The 22,031-nt window shown below is 50.9% G+C and overlaps 3 protein-coding genes across 3 annotated transcripts; 1 reads left to right on the top strand and 2 right to left on the bottom strand.

Annotated features, from left to right (window-relative positions):
* The first annotated feature begins 43 nt into the window (after nt 1-43).
* Nucleotides 44-4,340, top strand: TGME49_306980 (hypothetical protein). Its single transcript, XM_002371830.2, has 5 exons — nt 44-265; nt 1,549-1,726; nt 2,311-2,577; nt 3,181-3,328; nt 3,518-4,340. Exons 2-5 carry the CDS (start codon nt 1,552-1,554, stop codon nt 3,606-3,608), a joined length of 681 nt encoding a protein of 226 aa, XP_002371871.1. The 5' UTR covers nt 44-265; nt 1,549-1,551; the 3' UTR covers nt 3,609-4,340.
* Nucleotides 4,023-8,482, bottom strand: TGME49_306970 (thymidylate kinase). The gene is made up of 5 exons (XM_002371829.2): nt 7,939-8,482; nt 6,994-7,076; nt 6,256-6,456; nt 5,419-5,664; nt 4,023-4,819 (listed from the first exon to the last, which is right to left on the bottom strand). The coding sequence occupies exons 1-5, from the start codon at nt 7,992-7,994 to the stop codon at nt 4,584-4,586; spliced, it is 822 nt and encodes a 273-aa protein (XP_002371870.1). The 5' UTR covers nt 7,995-8,482; the 3' UTR covers nt 4,023-4,583.
* A 2,575-nt stretch (nt 8,483-11,057) lies between these two features.
* On the bottom strand, nt 11,058-21,620 carry TGME49_306960 (phenylalanine--tRNA ligase, beta subunit protein). Its single transcript, XM_002371828.2, has 14 exons — nt 21,200-21,620; nt 20,458-20,575; nt 20,130-20,256; nt 18,992-19,107; nt 18,397-18,565; nt 17,777-17,923; nt 17,212-17,423; nt 16,509-16,675; nt 15,293-15,543; nt 14,592-14,735; nt 13,681-13,782; nt 12,931-13,132; nt 11,922-12,065; nt 11,058-11,406 (listed from the first exon to the last, which is right to left on the bottom strand). The coding sequence occupies exons 1-14, from the start codon at nt 21,255-21,257 to the stop codon at nt 11,336-11,338; spliced, it is 2,028 nt and encodes a 675-aa protein (XP_002371869.1). The 5' UTR covers nt 21,258-21,620; the 3' UTR covers nt 11,058-11,335.
* Nucleotides 21,621-22,031: the final 411 nt, after the last annotated feature.

Genomic DNA, 22,031 nt, shown 5'->3' on the forward strand with positions numbered 1-22,031 from the left:
AGAGAGGGGAGAACAACAAGCTGGAGCTCTCGGAGCGTTCTCGCTTTCGCAGTGTCTCTGTTTCTCTTCTTTTCCGGAACCTCTGCGATGCGCGAGACGAGAGGCTCCTGGACTTGCGCGCGCGTTCAAAGAAAGTGAAGGAATGGCTTTCTTCGTAAGCTGGTGAGAATGCCCCCGCGTTTTGGCGCGTCTTGTCTGCTGGCCGAGACAACTTCCTCTCTTCTTCTGGGCCGCTTTCGGAACTCCTCCTTCATCACGCCAGGAGGTAGGTTTGAGACTCGGGAGTCGCTTTACTGTTTTTCCTTTTCCCGCATCTCTCTGCTGTTCCTCTGAGTTCCCCTTCCTTTCTCTCTCCTCTCGCCTGCGCTCGTAATTTTGTACTGCCTCTCCCCTTCGTTCTTTTTTCGTCTCCGACTGCTTCCACACGACTTCCGACACCTGTAAGAGCTCGGCCTTGTAACTGAAGTTTCGCGTATCGACGCCCATGTTCTGGGGAGTAATGGGGAGCAAACGGCAGGCGTTGACCTTCTGCGTTCGAGCGAACCACAGCCTCTCCACATGTCATCACGCTTCCGTGCAAAGAAGTCGGTTCTGGGCGGAGTTCCTTTTTCGACAGCTTCTTTTTCTAGCAGGTTTCCGGTTTTTACTTGAATTTCGCCTTTTTAGCGGAAACTGAAGCTCCTTTTCCGTGACGTGAAACGCGTCCATTGAGGAGCGACGAAGCAGGCGCCGTGGTTCAAGAAATTGTTTTCTCGAACCTCGTTCTGGAGGTGCCTCGAAACTCCGCTGGCCTTGAGGAGCTTCTTTCCGCGTCGTTTGCCCGGTGACTTTCTTTTCTCCGGAATTCATGCGGATCGGCCTCCTTCATCAGGCACCTGTTTATAGGACCGGGATAGAGGTTCGCCTGTGGGGGATGCATGTCCCTGTGGAGAAGACTCGATTTCTTCCTTTCTGAGCTCCTCCTGGGACTTGGTTTTGTGCAATTCCGAAGCTGTGGTGCTGAAGGTCCAGCGAAGCGAAGCCGCACAGGCAACCTCTGCTTTGTTGTCCTCCTTTTCTCCCTGATTTTTTCATGTCCTCTGTTGAACTCTGCGTGGGCAGCCACACGCCTCACCCTTGTGCCCCCATACATATAAGCAGGGAAAGAGACATCAATTCACAAGTAAAAATTCGTACGTGAATGCAAAACTGTGGACAGGAAAAGTCTGTTAATAGAGACACATCAACAGAAATGTAGATCGAAGTCTCGCTGCATCTCTCGGTGGAGAAGGGAAACCGTGTCGAACAGATTTCCACCGGGATGAAGCAAAATTCTGACGAGGCGTTGGAGGCGCGCTCATGCCCGAACGCTTTCCTCTTTGTGAAAGAAAGCTCCTTGCCGCTCCTCGTGACTCTGCAAGGAACGCGGCGTCTCGTGGTTTCCTGGGGAAACGACTGGGGCACCCCCCGATATCGATGCTCTCAAAGAAGGTCCAAAGAAACGCAGAGCCTCGGAGCGCGTTGCTTCTATCCACAGCCGCATCGTCTCCTTTTTTCTGCGTTTTTCAGAAAATGTTTTTCTGTGGAGACGTCGCTGAGAGCGAGACCGGCACCTCTAGGCCCTCTGCTCGCAGGGGTCAAGACTCCTTCGACCTCCGCGCCGCTGTCCAGCTTCCGGAATTGACAAATCGCAGAACACAGGACGACGTCAGACGACTTGTCTATCGCTTCAAACAGAGAATTGAAGGTCAGTCGTTTCTCCGAATATAAGCCGAGACAGTAGGCGAACTCGCACAGAAAAACCTCCCAGAGCTGTGGCCTCCTCTCTGCTTCCCCTTGTTTCTGTTTTCTTCCGACCCGTCGAACGCCGTCTGCGTCTTCCTCCTTCATCTTTGCTTCTCTCTCTGTGGCGCTGAAAGTGTTGCTTCACAAGAGAGAAACGAACGCCTTTCATCTTTGTTAGAGTGGCTTTTTAACAGAGAGAACACGAACGTCTTTCATCTCCATTTGAACTGTGGGTTTTCGCGTCATCTGCATTTTTTGTATCCGAACGGTGCTTTTCGGCGTGTCTGGGGTTGAGTTCCTCTCTGCTGCATGTTGCGAGAGTTCTGAACTTTTCCACCTTGATCCGTTCTCTGTTTTTTCTCGCGCTTGGACTCCCCGACTGAAGCAGGTGGCGCAGCAGGCAACACCGTGAGGTTTCATCCCGTTGCTGCTCCTGCACTCGGCGTCGAACGCCAGCAGTTGCGCGGCTCGTCGTCGTTTGAGGAACGTTTTGACTCCCGCCTCTGCACCTGCTCCTCTCTTTCTTTGCGATCTTTGATTTTCCAGATGTGCCTGGTGCGCGAGAGCGGCTGCTGCACTTCTGGCGAGACGCGGATTTCCAGGACAGCGTTTTAGCAACTCTCGCGCATGACATTCCTCGAGACGGAGATCCTCTTGCAGGCGCTCAAGAGAAGACTTCGGGAGAGCGCGAGTCGCGGAACCCCAAGTCGAGGAGAAGAAAGTTTCAAGAACGGACCTACGGTGACTGCGTCCTCTGGTTGGGACTCGTCAACAAACACAACAAATACGCGGCTCTCGAACTGAAGCTCCCTGGTAGGGGACGAAAACCTCCCGAGAAAATGCGACGCATCTCTCTGTTGAGGGGTGCTCTACGCTCTCTTCTTCTCTCGGTTGTTCGAGTTCGTCTTCTCTCTGTTTGCCTCTCTCTGTTTCTCTGTGGTTCCTGCTCCTTTTTGCGCTCTGCGTCGTTCTGTCTCCTGAGCGTGTTCTCTCCCCTCGTCGCCTTTCCCTCGAGTTCTCCTCGCGTTCTCGCGCTCTTTCCCTTAGGTCTTTTCCCGTCTCTCCCAGTCACTGCGCGCATGTTCCGTCTCCGTGCTCCCTCTTCTCTTTCCGGAAGGCCGAAGCCTCAGTTGTCGCTGGGCACCGACCCTACACCTCTCTGCCGCTGGACTCTCCATGTGAACTGGACTCCAAATATTGAGAGAGAGGTAGACAGACAAGTAGAGAGATCGACACACATAGATAGACACAGATAGACAGATACAGACAGATAGGTAGATAGAAACATAGGTAGACAGATAGATAGGGAGTAGATCGGCGAGCATGTGGTGACATATAGATGCATGTAGGTGCGTAGATGCATTGGGATCGAACGAACTCTCGTTTCAGCTATTCTTGTGCGTTCGGGATTTGCAGAGACATTTGACCCATGGGTCACGTACGTCAATCGCCTCATGGTGTACTTGTTTGCGGAGATCCCTGGCTATCGCGGCCCGGATGATTTCCACCGTCTTCTCGATGTCTCGATGGACGAACCTTTCCCCATGAAGTGCCATAATCCAGTGTAAGTCCATTCTGCACTTCCAGACGCTGAACATCCACTCTTCGATGGCGCTCTCTCCTCTCCCTCGTCTCTGTCTTTCCACGTTTCGCCCGAGTCTCGACTTTCTTCTCTCTCGCTTCACCTCTGCTCCGTTCTTTCCTTCTCTATTCGTTTCTCCTCCTTTCTTTCGCCGTGTTTCCTCTGCTGCAGGTGCGTGTGTCTCAACCACATCGACTGGCGGCTGCGCCGGCCGAAAGAATCTGCGGACTCCGAGGAAGACGAGACAGACGGCGACGAATGAGGCCCTCCGCATAGAGACGCTCCTTGCTCAGCAGGACGTCCGAGTCAGAGAGGAAGCGGAGAACAGGAGCTGCTTCGAGAGAGCTCGGAAGCGAAGGAGGAAAAGGCGAGAGGGCCGCAGGCAGGACACAGTCGAGAGACGACTGTGTTCATGAAAAAGGGAATTGACAGAATTTGCAGGTGAATTCGTCACGCGTCTAGATTTTCAGACAAGCAACAGAAGACGCTTCCCGTGAGCTCGTTTTTTCTTGAGTTTCTTCGATTTTGAGTCAATGTTCGTCGCATCAGTCGAGTTCTCAAAAGGAATCGCGCTCTGTGCCCTGTGCGAGAGAACGCCTCCGGCGCAGAGACGCTGCGTCCAGCTCGTGTTCACTTTTCAAGAAGGAAGTTCTTGTCAAGTCTAGGGTTTTCCTACTTCACTCAAGGACGGCCTATGCTCTCTACTCCTCCGGGGGGAGGGCTGCCCGCGTTCCCGTGTGGATCGCGCAGAGAGGAGCCCAAGGCACACCGAGGGACCACCGTGACTGACATGCAAATGCAGAGCGTTGAATGGCCTGTGTCAAACAACTGGCCTCCTAAATAGGAGTCGTCTTCGTCCTTCGCGTCCAGCAAGAGCCGGGGCGACGTGTGCGGCGACACGACTGTTTGGAGTCGTTGTTTTGGGAACATAGCGAGACGCTCGTAAAGACGAAGGCGCGTCGTCGCGACCCTACCATGAATTCGTCCACTCGGCATTTCATCGCTGGCAACCATCAACACACTGACGAGAGAAATTCTAGAAAACCACGGGATTTCTGGTCGGTGTACCTGCACTTGAAACACCCTCCCTGTGAGACCGGACTACCGGCGTGCAGAAGAGTTTTTGCACTGTGATGTTCCGTTCCGAGCCGCTGGCCTCGCGGGTCGTCGCCCGAATCTCGGAAAGAGACATCTTTGACACAAACAAGCAACGAAAGCAAGTGACCTAAAAAATTGTTCAAAGTGACGTGCTCCACAGTCTTCGCCGTCCGTCTCCTGTGCTTCCCAGAGGAAGAAGTTGATCAGGCTGTGTCGCTTCGATCACAGATTTCAGTTGCTCAAAGAGCTTTTCGTGGAGTTCCTCGATACTCAGGGACGAGGCGGCAATGCGGCGCCAGTACGGCAAATTATCGAACTGTCTGTACACCTGGTAGACGCGCTCCTGAGTCGCAAGCTTCTCGTAGACTTCGTCACCTGCCAGCGAAGAACAGAGACAAACAAGAACTTGAGGGAAAGAAGAGCGGAGGCAGACACAGAAAAGCGGTAGAAGTAAAAACGTAGGAAAAGAAAGACAAGAGGAGACAGACACCAGCACACGTAGAGAGGGGAAGAGTTCAGGCGTGGAGAGCAATGAGAGCTTTTTTCCAGTGTTGACTTGCCTCGCTTTTCGGGAGATTTTAGCTGTGTATTTTCTTCGTTTTTGAACGTTTCTCACGCGTCTTTTCTTCTCTTCTTTCACGTGCGGAAGTCGGCCTCCCCTCTCCTTTTGTCGCTCCAGGGACTTTTCTGCCGGCTCTCACTTCCTTCTCTCTTCTCTCTGCCGTCCTCTATTCCCTGAGTGTCCTGGTCTTGTCGTGTGAACGAGTCTCTCCCGTCTCTTGGGTGCATGTTGCTATCATCACGGAGAATCAGAACACCGAGTTCTCCACCTTGACGTCCTTCGCTGCAGCGCGAGACGGCTCTCAACCACTCTTCCACCTGTCGGGAGTTCTGTCTGACGCCCCGCAACACTCTGTAGATCACAGGGCCTCTGGGGCGAGAAAAAAGCGTCTTCAGGGTCGATCTTAGCTCACCGTAGCCGCCGCGTTTCTGTGTCTCCTGGGGAGCGACGTCGAGGAAGAAGACAGCGTCCGGGGCTAGCAGGCCGCGTTCAGATTCTCTGCAAAACGTTGCGTCTACTGGAGCTCCAGTCGCCGCCGTCGACGCAGCCACAGCCTCCGCGGTCTTCTCGACATCTCCAGACGCCTCAGCTTCTCTTCTCAGCCTCGTTGCTTCTGTCTCTGCGACCGAGGGCGCAGCTCCCACTGTGTAGGCGATCCCTGCGAGCAAGAGGAAGACCAGCCGCGCCGAGGGAGGGAATGCCTGGGGATGACAAGCTGGAGAGATGAACTCATGGAAAAAGATCCGAAACGAAGAGAAAAAGAAAGATCACGAGAAAAAGATCAGAGAAGGAGAGTGCGTGGGAAAGGAGAAGAGAGGAAGGGGAGGAAGCAAGGGAGAAACGCGCAGGCGGGGAGAAGCCATTGGGGGAGCGGTGCCCTTAACAGAGAGAGCCAAGAGGACGGATCACGAAAAGGAAACACAGACGGCAGGAGGAAGCAGCGAAAGAGACACAGAGATGACAGACGAGACATGTCGAGAGTCTGCTTTTGAATTTGTTCTTTTTTAAGTGTAGCTGGAGACAGAGGAGAGACAAACACCTCATGACCCGGAAACGGAAACCTAAGTTTACCACAGCCTTTGACCCTTTCTTTCCTCTTTTCTTTCTCTGCCTGTTCCCTCTGTTTCTTCGCTTTTGTGTGATTTCTTGTGTTTTCCGCTTCGACTCTGGATTTTGTATTGTCCCTCTTCTGCCTCCTTTTTTCGCTTCCTCTATTTTTCTCTTTCGCTTCCTTTACTTCGTTCATCACCTGAGAAGGAGTAACGGTCGACCAAGACAGTTCTGCCTTCTCCTAGAGCCCGGAGAATGCGAGCCTGAGCTTCCCACCGATTCGCCGCGAAGAGGAGATGCGTCAGCTGAGGTGGCGGAACCTGCGGATGTTGACCGTCGCTGCTCCAGGACGCGTTCGCGAGGAATCTGTCTAGAACCTGCCCTATTGGCGTCGTGCGATCTAACCAGACGCAACAAGGAAAACAGAGGGCCCTCCACGCAAACCCATGCGCCGCTGCTTTAGACTGCCAGGCGGAGACGAAAGCGCGACACGAATCAGAGAAAAAGTCTACGCTTGTCGCCTATACCTATATTCGTACTCTTGCATATGTGTCTGCGGCTATGTCGCAATATTTTCATCAATGTAACGAAATAAATACCCATATATATATATATACATGTATATATATGTATATATATATGTATATGTATATATATATATATATATATATATATGTATATATGTATATGTATATATATGTATATGTATATATATGTATATATTTATGCTTCTGCCGATGTGCCATCAGTGGTCTGTGCTTGGTTGTAAATTTATAAATAAGCATGCATGCATACGATATATACGCAAATAGATAACTACGTGGAGAGAGCTTTTTCGACGCATGCGCCTTCACCAGCGTTGGATGCCCGGAGAGATGCGCCTGGAAACAAACGAAGATTCGAAAGGCGCAGAGAGTGGCGTGCACCGTTCATTCACCTGGGAACCGGATGAGTTCAGCTGCATGCCCCTCCTTGGTGAGGCGCTCGTAGGCGAGGCGCGCCTGCGTGGATTTCCCCGACCTGCGTTGCATGCAGAGAAACAGAGAGGAACAGAGACAAGAGCGCCATCACAGAGAGGGCACAGTTGCGTCCACATCCCATCTGAGAGACGCGAGAAGCGAGAAAGGTTCTGGACTAAACGGAGAGCAGAGAGACGAAAGTGGGGTGAGAACCGAAGAGAGAAGAGAGACGAAAGCAACATGAGAAGAGAAGAGAGAGGAGAAGAGCAAGCCTTTTTTGCATGGCGCATGTTTTCCCCAGAAGGCGGCTTGTTCTTGGTGCAGGCTCGAGAAATGTTTACACTTCAGGAAGTCGGTCCTGCGCTTTTTTCCCAACCTCGAAGGAGGCGTGGAAAGACCAGTGAGTGGGCGTTTTTTCGTTTTTTCTTCTCCATAGATTTCGCAGGAACTCTGAAATTCGCATATTTCTACCGTTTCGCCGTCAACAGAGAACCATCCACTCTAGCAGCCTCCAAGAGGGGAGGCGTGTGGAACTTTGACCTTTCTTTGTTCGGATTTTCCCCGTTGTCGTCGCTGCTGAAGCAGCACTGGAGTGACTGCAGCTTCCACATGCGTACGCGCACCGGCAGGGCGTGGAAGGTCGGCATTTTTTTTGTGCTGGAACGCATCCGAGACGAGGACGAACCGACTTGACGTCGTATCAGAGTACTGATCTGTAACAGCTTTACCGGTGTCTCAGGCAGGAGTCCGCTGAGGTGGTGTCCAGCGCGAGTACAGAAATGGAGAAATGGACCGGCTGTGCTGCAGCTCAGCTGGAGTGAAGGACGTTCCGTACTTTCGGACGCGACCGATGTTGGAAAAATGACTCATATCGCAGAAGACCAACAATGTACAACATCTGAAGAAGGCCTCGCGACTCTCACCTGTCGATTCCTTCGAAAACCACCAGGCAGCCGCGTTTGGGTGTGAAGGCCGCCATGCTGACAGCGCAGGGGAAACTCGGAACTTCGCCAAGTGGAGGCTTCAGTCCTTTTTCGTCTTTCGAACGTCTCTTGGCCAGGCCGCGAGTGCGTCAGCTGGGCTCTTCGGCGGTGCCTTCCGACCTCTGGGAGCGAAGGAGACACGGAGAAGACGAGACGGGGAAGAGCGGAAGTGAGAACAGGAGGGAGCAAGGATATGGACAGGAGGAGCACGAGGAAGAACAAGAGACAATGAGAGGGAAAACAGGGAAGGAAGAAAGACAAGAGGACGACCCGACGCAGAAAGGTCGAGGAAGGCGGGTGTGTCGTGGAGGAGGGGGGCGGTGTGCTGTCAAGGGGGTTGAGAGAAAGGCTGAAGGACGAAGATGGACGGCTACAGAGGCTCCGACCGAACAGAGAGGAGGTAAACAGGAGGCGGGAGGCGCCCTAAATCGAAGGAAAAAAAAAGATGACACAACGAAGGAAGCAAGCCGACAAAGAAAACCGTAACACAGGAAGACAGCGTTCCCGCTGCTCCGCGTCTTCTTTTCCACGGAAGGGAAAAGATTTGAGACGGTGGCGCATGCACCAGCGAGGCTGTCTCGACGAAGTCTTTGTTCGTATCTCTATCGAGAAAGTTACGACGCACACACACATATATATATGTATATATGTATGTAGATTTGTAAAAAGTCCAAACCATCGACAAAGGGAGAAGACACAACAGAGGGGAGACAAGGGAGACTCGGAGGAGGGTTCCGAGGCGCTCGATTCGCGAGACAGAGACGGGAGCAGAGAGACTCGACTTTCCCCCAACACGCGGCCGCGCACGAGCAAAGTGGAGATGCTGGAAACGTTGTTCCGACGAGGAGAGCGCCTAGAAATCGAAAAACAACAAAGGCAGATGTATATTCTGGAGGGCTAGAAGAGACCTGTTATGGACGAGACCAACCGTGGCAAAAGAGGGGGTGCTCTGCATTGAAGAAGAGCGAGTTCCCGCGCAAAGGGAGAGTCGCTCTCGCTCTCCAAAAAAAGACAACTGACGAGACAAGAAAGATCCGGTAATGCGAAGAAGGCGGAAGGTGGGATTCGAAATCCTCAAAAGCAGATCGCGATTCACGGAGAGGCGGGGGGTCAGGAACCTTATGCGTCTCTTCAGTTTGTTAAAAGCGGTAATGGGCGGACACGTTGGCGTTGCACAACGGCCAGCGCGACGTTTGTCTGGGTACGAAGTTCAGAACGCGAAAGAACAACTTGGGTGTCTGTATCTCATAACTGGAGTCACATTCAGTATCCTAGGTACTATAATGTGTGTTTATTCGATTTGAGTTATCCAGTTCTGGTCGCGGATGATTTGTACAGAGACAATATCTACCTATAATGTGATGTGTTAAAAGTAATTCCATCCAAAACCGGTGGTTTGTTAGTATTTATGTCATTAACATGTCAATGGAATATCAATAACGATGAAACTTATTTGATTAACATAACAACCTAGAAGCTTAAGCTGCATTACGTTTAAACAGCCTGTTTGATGATTTTCTGACTCGGTCTGTGGATTTGCCGCGTCCACTCTTTTTCCAGTCTCTGCGGCCGCTGTGCCGCGCCTTCACAGTCTCCGCTGCTTCAACGATGGAAACAACGCCCATCTGGGGTTGACTGCCTGCCACAGCTTGCCTTGTGAAATTCTTGTCAGGATCCTGTGAAACTAGTGCATTCTGCTCATGCACCAGAGTCGGTCCTCCGGTCATGTTCCCGGAGAAACTTGAGCATTCTTCTTCGAGGAATTCAAGCACCTCGCTGTTTGTTCCATGCTCGTCCGTCTGTTCTCCCGCTCGACTTGTGCGTTTCTCAGTTCGGCCTTCTAAGGACGTTCTTCTTTCCGACTGGCTGGCCTCTGTTGTTTCAGAGGGCCAAATCTGTTCCACGTGGTGAGGTAGTAGGGTACCCCTGAACAAAGACAAAGAACGCGCCGGGACTCCGTCCAGAGGCAGCGTTTTTCGGTGGTTGTTTCCGGGATAAAACGCATGTAGAAAGTCCCCAACAACACGACAGATGCGTAGCAGAACGTGGACGTCAAGAAACAGGAGCAACACAGGATCACCTGACAAAGCGAAGGACGCATTTCCACCGAAGAAGAAACGTCCACGATTCGTCCGAAAGTGTCGGGAGTGGATGTTGTCGTGTCCAAGGCTTTCCAGATCCGTCGACGTTTCGGATGGAATTTCTTTCAACGCCGCGATGTCAGTATTTGCATTGCCTCTCCTAGTGGGCGGGAGTAGGAAAAATCTTCAAGATTCGTATTCTCGCACATTGCTTTGGGCCCCAGTCCAGTGCTCGTATTAACAGCGAAGGAGAAAACCAACATGCTCGCACCGTTCAAATCCGATTCAATTCATTAAAATTTAAATTATAATTTACTTAAGAAAAGTGGCTGAGAGGTCCACTTCGTAATTTCAATGATTTGCCAGTCCGGTATCTGGAAACGCTGCAGAGTGGTTGGAAACTTGTTCGAAGGCACCCCGACAAATAGACAAGCAACACACATCTTCCTCGGTAAATTTGCTTTTCATTTTCGGACTGTGTGCTCTACACCGCTAAACCTACACTGTGAAAGACTACGGTTTCCAAGCAAACATGAATCCCGGAATCTGTGGCAACCTAGAAATCCCATTCTGCAATGCATTTTGAGGGTAAGCTACGCCACAGAAGGGGCATTACGTTCGCCGAGGCGAGGTCACCGACAGAAGTACAGAGTTTGGAGGTGTGGTGTGGATAACATGTGGATGTGCACTTCGGTGTTGTGACGTGGAGCAGCCAAGCATTTGTGATGAATAAATTGGTCATCCCGCAAGGACCACGGAAAGAAACACAAAAGTGCCAAGAACCAAGACAGAACTATTGATGCACTTTTGCCCCCCTCTTTTTTTCGCGTCCCGTGCTCAACGCCGTCAAGAAATCTACAGCTCTGTGCAACTCTCGTTCGCTGCAGATCGACAGAGAGGCGGGTGTTATCGACCAGACATGTGAAGAATCGTACATCGTTTTTCGCTGTGTTGTTTTCTTGTTTTTTTCGGAAAGCGCAGGTCGTTTTTCTCAGCCAACACTAACAACGTCTTTTACATGTTCGACAAAGCGTTACCCGTAAACTATTTGAGAATCAAATAGACAGGGTAGCAGACACGCGACTACCAGCGTCTAGCCAATGGTGACTAGCCCATCGGCGAGTAGCGAGGGCTAGAGCAGGAACAAGAAGAAGAGCCAGCCAATCCAGCAGACAAGAGACGAAGAAAACGTTCGGAAGAACTGCTCTGCTGCCACTGAGACCTCGACTTTTGGGGTGCATGCAAAAACGGCTGCTTTAGCCGACGACCAGGTCGATTGCCGGGAGCCACTGGACAAAGGCTTCGACGTTCAGCTCGAAAATGGAGACTGAAGGCGACAGAACAGAAACGACATCCAGCTTTCCCAGTTGAATCTTGTTCACTAACTACGGAAGAATGAGTCGACACGGAGGTGCTTTACTCCAGTCCGAAAAAAGTTATTAGAGTTCCCAGGACTCTCTGACCGGTCTTCCCGGCGTACCGTACACCCGCTATATCGTTTGGGGATAGAATGTAAACTTCAAAGGCGACGGAGAGAGTGAGGCGTCAACGAAAGAAGTGACGCATGCAGACGCGACCGAAAATACGTGCTCTATTGGCGGCAGTCTTCTAGATCCCGTCACATGAGGAACGGGCGCCGCATTCATGTGCTTTAGCAGCCCACGGGCATAAGGAGTGGTTTACTTGTGCGTGCAAAAGATTCTTCAACCGCCTCGTTCTGCGCCCCCAAAACCGATTTTTCACGGACGACCAGTCAGGCATGCAACGGTCAAATCTCAGAAAACGGTCCTACATCAAAAACCATTTCCCCTCGCCGCTACTCCCCCTCCTCTCGCTCCTTACCGGGAATCGTGAGGCCGAAAGCCTTCAAGGTGTGAGGGTGCAACGTCCCCATGACCCCCAGAAGCACGGGTACATTTTCCATGTCGCCACTCGACTTGAGACTCGCCACCACTTGCACCTGCCGACCGGGAAGGAAGGTTTCTTCTGAAGGAAAAAGCGACAGCACAGAGAACGCCCCGAAAGAAGTGAATCAGGCAGGCCTGGGTTACTTGGCAAATTCACTTTGTTACGGTTCTACCGCGAAGTATTCAGACAACGAAGGTAGAGAGAAAACACACCGAAGGATCGCAGCGAATGACCAACCAAGAACCACCGAGGTGACAGCCACGCTGCGAGCCACACACGACATAAGAAACCCTCCAGAAATCAAAATATCAGATGAATTTAGATTCAGAGCAGACCGATAAAAAGCCAAAAGCTCCCGGAATCGAGGTGTGGGCAAAATGCGAGTTCGCGAAGCCATGATGACACAAGAGACCTTGGATCCGAGAAACTCCAACCCCTTCAAGATTTCTAAACCAGCAGCCCAGCTGGTAGGATGCACTCTTCAGAACTGTGTTTCACATCCCACTGCCGTGCCGGCACCAACGTTAGATATCTTGATAGTGTTTTAGAGAGATGTACAAAGAAGCATACGGTGTGTTTCCTGTGACCTCCAGCGTCGTGCGTGCAACCCCCCACACCCCCCACGGTGAGTCCTTTGTCTCGGATCCCTGTGAACTGTTCGTTCTCCGTTCTCGATTCAGCCAGGACCCGATAGCCTCATTGTTCCTTCCGACCGTGAATCTCTCTCTCACACTGCCTTTCGGTCGGCTCGAAAAAGTTCCCTGCGTCACACAGAGCGACCCCGCCTTCGAGGAGCCTCGCTCGTGTCGGGGAGTCGAAAACTCAAAAGGTCTTCGAAAAGAGACTCGACCGGAATCGAGTGTTGAGAAATCTGCTCCAGTGCACAGACCCTGAAGACGGGGGGTTACCAATTTAGATCTTCTGTGACGTTTCCTGCACCCACCGTGAGAAGGCACAAGCTTGAACGTGCCACGAATCCTCGACAGCGTGCGCTGGAGCTGCTCCGTTGCATGCGCGCTTGCATGCTCGCAGCCAGCCTTCTCGGCCGCTGCAGCGGCAGCGACGGCAGCCTCCATTTCCGCAATGGCGTACTCTCCAACAAACTGCAGACTTTGCAAAAGGGCGTCCAGCACGCCGTGGACTTCCTGAGAATTAAGCGGCACCGACAGAAAGGGGCGAAGACACAGAAGAACCAGGAGTTCACCTCTCGCAGTCCATACTTTCCACGGAAGGCCCGCTTGCAGAACCATTTGAATCCCGTTGTATCATGCGTCGCCGGCAGGATGATGTTCAAGACGAAACCGCGTGCGGAGACACGCACCTCTCCACAAAAGAGCTCCATTTAACGAACCGCATTCTTTCGTCGTTGAGAAGTCAAAATGTTTCATCACACCGGCATTCACCTGCTCACGCTGGCACGAACAGGGAACGAATCGACTGCACAGAACGACGCACAACGATCCACGCAAACATCGAAACATAGAGCTAACGACCAAGAAGCAGGAAAGTCTCTACAAAGCAAAGGATGTACACGTATGCCCATACACATGTACCAATATATATATATATATATATATATGCGTATATGCAGGTATAAGCATATGTTAGTATATAAATGTTACATTTCCTGTAGTGTCGAGTCGACGTTTGGGCGCACAAGCAAGTTCTTATGATCGTGAAAACTGCAACTTACTTCCAGTCCAGACGAGTGTTCATCAGCAAACGCGAGGCAGCAGTACCGCAAGTTGCGCGCTCCGACCTCCGTGGTGGAATCGAGCAGGCAGACGTCCCCAATCTGTCAAAAGGCGGAGACCGGAGACAGAGAAGAAAAGTCAATGCACTTCACACAAAGGTCCTGAAAAGCACAAGAGAACTTGCATTCGTTCAAACGGAACCTTCAAGATCTGAACCAGAAGTCCAGCGCGGAGTCTGTACTCCCAGAAAAGCTAAAAAGTAGTTCTGTCTCAGAGATGATTACTCCAGTACGATGGCACGGATCACACTATCTGCAACGTGAGAGCGATAGCAAAAGACACCTCGACGAATGTCATATCCACGGTTTTCTCTCTTCCACTCTCTCGAAATTTCTGGTATACATATTTATGTATTCATAGGTATGCACGACACAGCGTATATCGGGCAGCTGGTCCACAAACCGCTACGATCGCGCACGAAGGTCGCACAACTTTCCCTCCTGTCGATCTATGTCGTGTCGAAAGTTTGAGCCGTTTTTTCTGGGCTGCCTAGCAGCCGTCCTCTGAGCGTAGGAGCTCCCGTTCTGGCTGTTGTTTTCACTGTATTCACCCGCAAGCCCCCCCCCCATGACCCGACGCCTCTCTCAATTCACTGACTCTCCTCGATTTACGGATGTTCGGTATGTTGTATCTTCTCGATTGCTTGAGTCTTCTACGTGGCTTACATCAAGATTCTTGTGAATGAAGTACAGTTCTCTAAGTATCCAGGCCAGTGCCACAGCCGGGCCGGAAGACCCAACCCACTCGTCATTAACTGCGTTGAGCAATACACGGTTGAACTGCGCAAATTTCCCTGTGGCTCTGTCGCACACTGCCGAAGTCAAGAAGCTCGGTTTTCCACTGAACTCACCTCGAACAGTTTGATAGGAAGTTCGCGTCGCCCTTTGTTCGCAACGATGGTCTTGAGGAGTCCGGAAATGAGAGTCGTCCGCACTTGGTCAAATTCACGTGTTTTCGAGTTCGCCAGGCGCACGGGCTGTGCATTGACTTGGTACTGCAGGCAACACCAAAAACGAACGAAAAACGACGCAGGTTCAAGTGCTTTCTTCCTTGTTCAAACAAACGATACACTCGACAGTGAGTGGACACAACCGCCGTGCGCTCAGAACTCGTACCTCAAATGGAAATTCCACTCGCTGCAAGCGTGTGTGAGCTCGAAGGCGAATGCGGTACATATATATATATATATATATATATATATATGTGGAGATGGACGACAGACTCTATCGAATGGCGTCCTGCCAGTTTCTAGAATTGGACGCGGTGTAAAGGGATATTCTTTTGGCCCTTCTGAGTCGTTTTGTCTCGCCTTCGCAGTGGCCGTAGAGACCTCGGTTGTTGTCTGCGTCTCGCGATTGGAGGCGCCTTCAGTCTTCAGTATACTCAATATATTCTGTTTACGGTTCCGGCTGCGACTTCACAGCCAGGGTCCGACAGGCCTACCGCTTCACGCTTCACAGACTTTCATCCATCTCCACCTGGTCGCGCGATTCGTCTGTTTGTGTCAGGTCCTTGCTCTCCCCCCACTTGTCTGTTTCTGAGAGTGCCTACCTCGAGGGGATTGAAGAGAGAACTCTTCCCGTCTCCAGGCGTTCTGCCGAGACTGGAGGAATTCTCTGCGGCAGACGAAAGCGAGAAGTTGAGGGCCTCCGTGTAGCCGCACACGGTGCAGAAATTTCGAATTTTCTCCGACAAACAATTCAGCGCGTCTCCCGTCAGCATGTACGACCGAGTGACAGGCAGTCGGTTGAAGCTGTATGCAATTGCCACATCTTCAACAATGTCGCGCTCGTGCAGAATGTCTGAAAAGATGGTAAACAGCAAACGGGAGCGAAAACAGATTGCGCTCCCACGACTCTTTGATCCGCTGTTGCTGCGTCTCTCTCGGCATAAGTGTCGCGCTTTTCCTCCCCTGTGTTCTTGTAGCACAGAGATTGAAAACCGCAGGAATGTGTGCAGCGTAGCACCATACAAGATCGCGCCAAACAGTAGCTAAGCTGCCATGTAAGATGCGTTGCCTGTGATTAGCCATGCGTGTAATACGCGAGAGTAGCAGACTACAGATATACACAGATATCCAACAACAGCCGATCAACTGAGTGCACTGCGAGTCACGAATGGCTGACGAATTGGCACTCGGGTATTCAAGGCCCCAACTCGGTGCAGAAAATCCCCCGGGGCGTTGTATCTCTGACCCAACTGTTTGTCTCAGTCACCGCCTCCCGCCCCTGGTGATTCTACGTTCACTCTGTTTTTAACGGTTGCCAGTCTCTCTGCACGTTCCCTCCTCCTTTCCCGTACTATGTAGCTGAAAAAACGGTCTCAAACGACCGTGAGGAGTCTGCGCTTTTTTCGCTTCTCTCTCTACACACGCTGTTTGAGCCCATCAGTTGGCGTAGTTGTAACTGGTTGCCCACCTAGCGTTTTTATCCTACGACACTGCCCCAGGTAGAACTGCCCCGTTTCTGGCACTTGTCGACTGAGTTTACACGGAGAATTGGGGCCGTCTTCGCTCCTCTCTGTCACTCGGGTGTTTGCCGCACGCAAAGGCTACGGAAATGCTGCACCCGGTCCTGTTTTTATTACTGACGGGAGGACACTGAAAATGCTCAACCTAGACGTTACACAACACAGAAGCTTCAGCTGCGAGCAACGACTGAGACAGGGACGAAACTCGGTCTTCGCGACCCAACAACTTCCAAGTGTAGAACTGTCGCTGCTCTCGCTTCCTGCCCAACGCCTTTCCCCGTTGCCTCTCTCGCTTTACCGCTTCGCGTGATGGGGATCGAGGCCTCCAGAATGCCGGCCTGCGTCGCCTTCTCGATGGAAGTGTGAATCATCATTCTCTTCAGAAGGTTGGCGCATGCGTCAGCGGTCAAGTCAGGAATGCCGGTGAGTTGGCGAACGTAGTCGAGGGAGAACGGCATGCTTCGGCTGACAGAGAGAGAGAGTCAGAGGGAGGTCCGAGCAAGCGCACAGCCAGAGGGTACGAAGAACGTGAAAGAGGCGAAGCACAGAGAGAACAAGAGAGGAATTCGAAGAAATGGAGAAGCGAAAATGGGCGCCTCGTCATCCCCATACACAGCGAAGAAGGCAGCTGCAAAGACGGCTCGACCTCGGGGAGAGGAGAATCAAAACGTACGTCTTGCCTCGTTCCTACCACACCTGTTTCTAAGGTACAGTGCACACAGATTCTCTCGATTTTCTGGGTTCTTTATTTCGCTGTCCGCTGTCGCCATCACTTTCATTGGTCTAATGTGTTTAGCAGAAGCAACGAATCAATACGACGATAGGAAGGGATAGGACACCCACCTCCCTCAGCTGCCTCTACACGGCAAACAAGTAAGGATGGAAAACGTCAACGGTCAAGTCCCAGACCCCCGAACTTTGAGTGAGGAATGGAAATGTCGACCGCTATTTAGACACAAGACTCAAAACGGCTTGCTCAGTTTGAAACACCCTCGGTTTACCTGTTGACTCTGGGGAAAACCCATCCATTCATCGACGCGCTGCCGTTCTGCAGGGACGCTTCGCCCTGACACTTCACACTTCGATCTATAGGTGCACTCGATGGGTCTTCGTAAACCACGCGAATCGGCTCAACTGTATAAGGCTCTTTGCAGTATTCAGAAAACATCGCAACCAGCGTGTTCAAAACAATCTGCGCCTTTGTAATGTCCACCTGCAACACCTCAGAACAAGTAAACTCGAGAACGACTGAGGCCGCAGCGTTTCCCAGCGGCCTATATACACCAGAAAGCACATCTACATAAAACATATATATATATATATATATACAAGCAGATGTATGTTTAAATCTAACAGATGTATATATCTGCGTATGTTTCATGCATTTGGAGATCTCGGACATCCATTCCCTATGCATGCATATGTGTATATGAAGGAGAACCTTGCTTTAGGGGGCGCCTCAACAAATGCGGAAATACAGACACGCGCATGCGGGAACAGAAATCGGTGTAGGTCTACGCAGGTCCGAGTGCGCCACTAGACCAACGGAGACGCCCGCGAACTTACAGCGGTACACTCAATGAAGATGTCTCGAGTGTCTTCAGTGACTTTGGAGAACTCGGAGTTGATGATGGGAGGCAGAGAGAGAATCCGGTCCTTTGCGTCGAGAATTAGAGGATAAACAGGAGAGTTCTGAATAAGCGGCAGGTAGGCCTGAACAGGAAACACCGAAAAAACAAACATAACGCAAATGAATGCTGAAGGCTTCGTATCCAAGTACCGCTGCCATAATTACATATATATATATATATATGTATATATGTATATATATATATATATATATATATATATATATGTAGAGAGGTGCGTGTCGACAATCCGGCAACTTGATGACAACATGTCACATGTGTATATTCATGAAAACATGCCATTCGAAAGCAGTGAAACTATCTCTGTCTAGCGTTTGTCGGTGCTCTTAAAAACTTATTTAGAAGAAACACGTTTTTACAGGTCAAGCAGGATCACAGGCCACAAGTCACACGGGTGTCTCCGTAGGCAGAGGCAATTTGAAACGGAGAGGCGAGGAGCGAGACACCTTTGAAGCCTTCTTTCGGTCTTGCTTCTCGTTGGAGACCTTGAGCGACAGCACTACGAAAGAAAGCAGTTGTTCATCTTGAAATTCCTACTTTTAGTTGCAAGTGACTTGAAAAGTGTGCCATGACTTGCTCGCCGTTCATCTGGCTATCGCATCCGAGAGGCACGAATTCGAAATTCTTCGGAGGCCGTGCATCGTAGACAAACGGCGGCTGGATCTTCGACAAATCGTGGGTTCCAATAGCCACCAACGACCTCCGCCTGACAAAACACGTTTTCAGACCAGCACCTCCTGTCTTTATCCAAATCCATCTCTGGGCACGTACACGCATGCAGGCATTTACACATTCGTCTCCCTCTGAATGCACGCATGAACGCATGCACTCCTCTAACAGGCAGGAGGCACCCGCGCAGCCTGCTTAATTAGATGTGTGCCTGTGAAGGACCAGACAAATGTCTGTACATGTTCGTGGTGGACGTCGGAGAAAACAGGCGAAAAGTACGTACGCACCAACGTTTGTGTCTTCCGATGCCACCGCGCGTGTTGGAAGCATCTTAGAGAGCATGAAGAAGACACGGTGGTCCCCAAATGTTCCACTTCGACCTGCCGTGAAGAACCTTTGTCTCCAGTAGATTTTTGTCGAGTGGGTCACCGAGAGGCCGAACGGCACTGAAGAAAACACTTACCTGCAAAGCGTATGGTGCAGTTTGTCTTGAAATTCAATGAACGACGCGAGACCTGCCTTGGTCAACGTCACGTTCCTCAGAATGGCGCACACGACAAACGGTCTGACTTGGTTGACCTGACGGAAAACACACAGAAAACACCCCCCGTGGCCAAACCTTCGTGCGATTTACGAAAATGTTTGAGGCCCGAGAAAACTCCATGGCGTAAAAGGCGGACCTCCACACATGTCCATGCGCCATTCCAAAAATGCCCAATGGAAAAAGTAGAAGAGCGACTGGACCCTATATATATATATATATATATATATATATATATATGCTTATGCGCGCAGAACCGCCAAGTGTGCACCTATCCATTATTTATCCATTTCCACACATTCCCATACGTCTCTGCTGATCTATACTCTGGTTTCGCTCGCGACATCAAGCACCTGGTTGTCATGGGAGACTTCCACTGGAGCGCGTATTGTTAACGACGACACGTGCTCGGCAAACAGCAATTTTCGACTTGCATGCGGGTGTCTTCAATATGCTGCTCGCTCTCACCCTGTAGAGCCATCAGCTTAACATTGCGTTCTACGCTTTGCTCATGCATTCTCATGTAGACCAGCGAGACGTGTTTACCGGCACTTTTGAAGCGAAAGCATTCGTGGCTCTGGAATAGAAACCGTTTTTCTCCAGCTCATTTGCGCAATACGTTGCCCCTCAAAGTACTTCGAATTTTCTCAATACGAGCCAAAAAAACTGTGTTGGTAATTGTATCCTTTGGAAAAATCAAAGGAAAAACAAAATGACTACTAAATATTTGCTTGAAACTATGAGTTGGTTGCCTTTATATGCAGACTATGACTCCGCGACTATGTTTGCTTGAAAGCTGTAGTCACTGAAAGTGTTGGTTAAGCATAAATTAAATTCGGTAATGCAGTATGAGATAGTAGCTATACTACCACATGAAGTGCTACTACTACGGTGTTATGGTGATATTTTGATTGGAGAAACAGTGTCTAGACAAACAGCGGCATGGTTTGCGTCGAGCGCAGAATCAATCCGGTAGTCGGGGGTAAGATAGTAGCTGATCTCCCATTTAAGATGTTGCTTGCCGAGAGTTGAGGACATGTCATGGTCAACCCGGTCGTACCGCAGGTTTGACGGTCATGGTGAACTGGGGCGTAGCTGGCTCCAGGCGATACGCAGGCAGAGGCGCGTCCGGATTGTTGAAGGCGTACAAGGCACGCGAAATGCCTTCGGTGCAGAGAAGATCATATCTGCAAAGACAAGAAAAACGAACGCGCGACCAGATCCAGAATTGCGGAGACGAACAGGAAAAAGAAGATTCCATCGCACATAGAAGCACTCCAGTGATCGTTGCGTACGTTTCGGCGTACAGATGTATGCGGGTACAGAAGCGCAGATGGGAACACGCAAAAGTATTTTCATTTGTTGTAGAGTTCTGCATGTTTGCCTACCTGTTTGCGGGAACCTCGATTTTGTAAATCGTCTCGGTGGAACCGTCTTTCCCCGGTTCCACGACCTCGTCCAGTTCAATGCCGAACTCGAAGCAGAGCTCTTCAAACTCGTGGACAGCTGAGTGGAAACCGAATCGCACACGCAGAAGGCGATGAGAAACGCAAGGATTTTAAAGGGTGGAAACGCGAGCGAAATCCGAACAACTAAGCAGAAATCCTTCCGTTGTCAGTGGACCGTCGACATTTAAGTGACCATCGTGAGACAAGAAAAAGCTGTCCCCCTCGAGTATTCCTCACGTTCCAGCCCCCTCCTTGAGTGTCCATTGACTTCCGGAAAAGGAAGCTGCTCATGCTAAACGTTGGTTTCGATGGGAAAGTGGCGCAACTACTTGAAGTCTGTATATTATTCGGCGCACAAAAGGCGTCACAGACGAGGATTTGAGGAATCCCGACGAAAAGTCACGGCAGAAATCGTTCCGTCTCCCAGAAAGTCGCACAGAGCAGCGATAACGGGGAATAGTTTCATCGGCACACATCATCGTCTTTACAAAAAACTTGGGTCGTGGGGCACACCGCGTCGGCGCCAAAATTCGGTATGCCGCGGTGGTGGGTAACTCGGGTGTCTCTACAGCCTGAGAGTAGTCCGCCGCACTAGACTACCCGAATTCAAGTATCGCGTTTTTCTCCCGTCGATAAGAATCGATATCGATAAACAGGCAATATCACAAGATTTCGTTCTTACAGTATGTGCGGCCGAGCCTTCTGAAGAGCTCGTCACGGGGGACGCTGACTGTCGGCATCTTGCGGACGGCGAGACGACGCGAGACACAAAGAACGTGAGAGGCTACGAATCGCCTGTCGGTGTCGGAGGCCAGTTTCCCCTAACGACCGTCGGGAAGGAACAAACCTGTGAGTACTTGACTAGAAAGATTCGAGAAAAAAAAAGACGTCGCAGAGGCGGAAAAGCTCCCACGGCCAGTAAAAAAGCGAAACGTCGGGTCAACGAGGAGCCACGACCACGGTCGCAGCGAGGAGAAAACAGAAAAAAAACGTGGAATGTGCACACTTGTTGCAAGGCAGAGAAGACAGAAGAAGTGGAACGCGCCTAGACACGCGAAGGAGGCGTCTACCTCGCAAACGAATCGGCCGCCTTTACGTGGAGGAATGAGGAGGAGAGAAAATAATTCGTCTAAGGAAAAGCAGGGCATGCAGAGACAGTACCGCATGCGTCTGCGTGAGGAGACGAAACGCCGTCGGGAGGTTCAACAACAGCAAAGAAATAAAATCAGTTTCCACTCCCCGCATGATCTCCAAACTTTGTCAAGCACATACTCCACTGTGTGACCGCGCTCCAAAAACCTGAATGAGATGCGTGCAACGGTACTGACGAGGGCATCGAACCTGTGAACTGAGAAAGCTGAAGCTCTTTTAACTAGATCATCACCGTCCGGCTTGTCAGACGAGCGAGAAAACTACTCAAGGTCACACAGAAGAAACGCCGTGGAAATTGTTTTATCAAGGAGACATATCGTCGGAAGCCTCGGAAAAGAAGAGGGACTGTGGGGCGATTAGGT

This window comes from Toxoplasma gondii, chromosome XI, assembly GCF_000006565.2.
Source record: "Toxoplasma gondii ME49 chromosome XI, whole genome shotgun sequence".
In the NCBI taxonomy this organism is placed as follows: domain Eukaryota; phylum Apicomplexa; class Conoidasida; order Eucoccidiorida; family Sarcocystidae; genus Toxoplasma; species Toxoplasma gondii.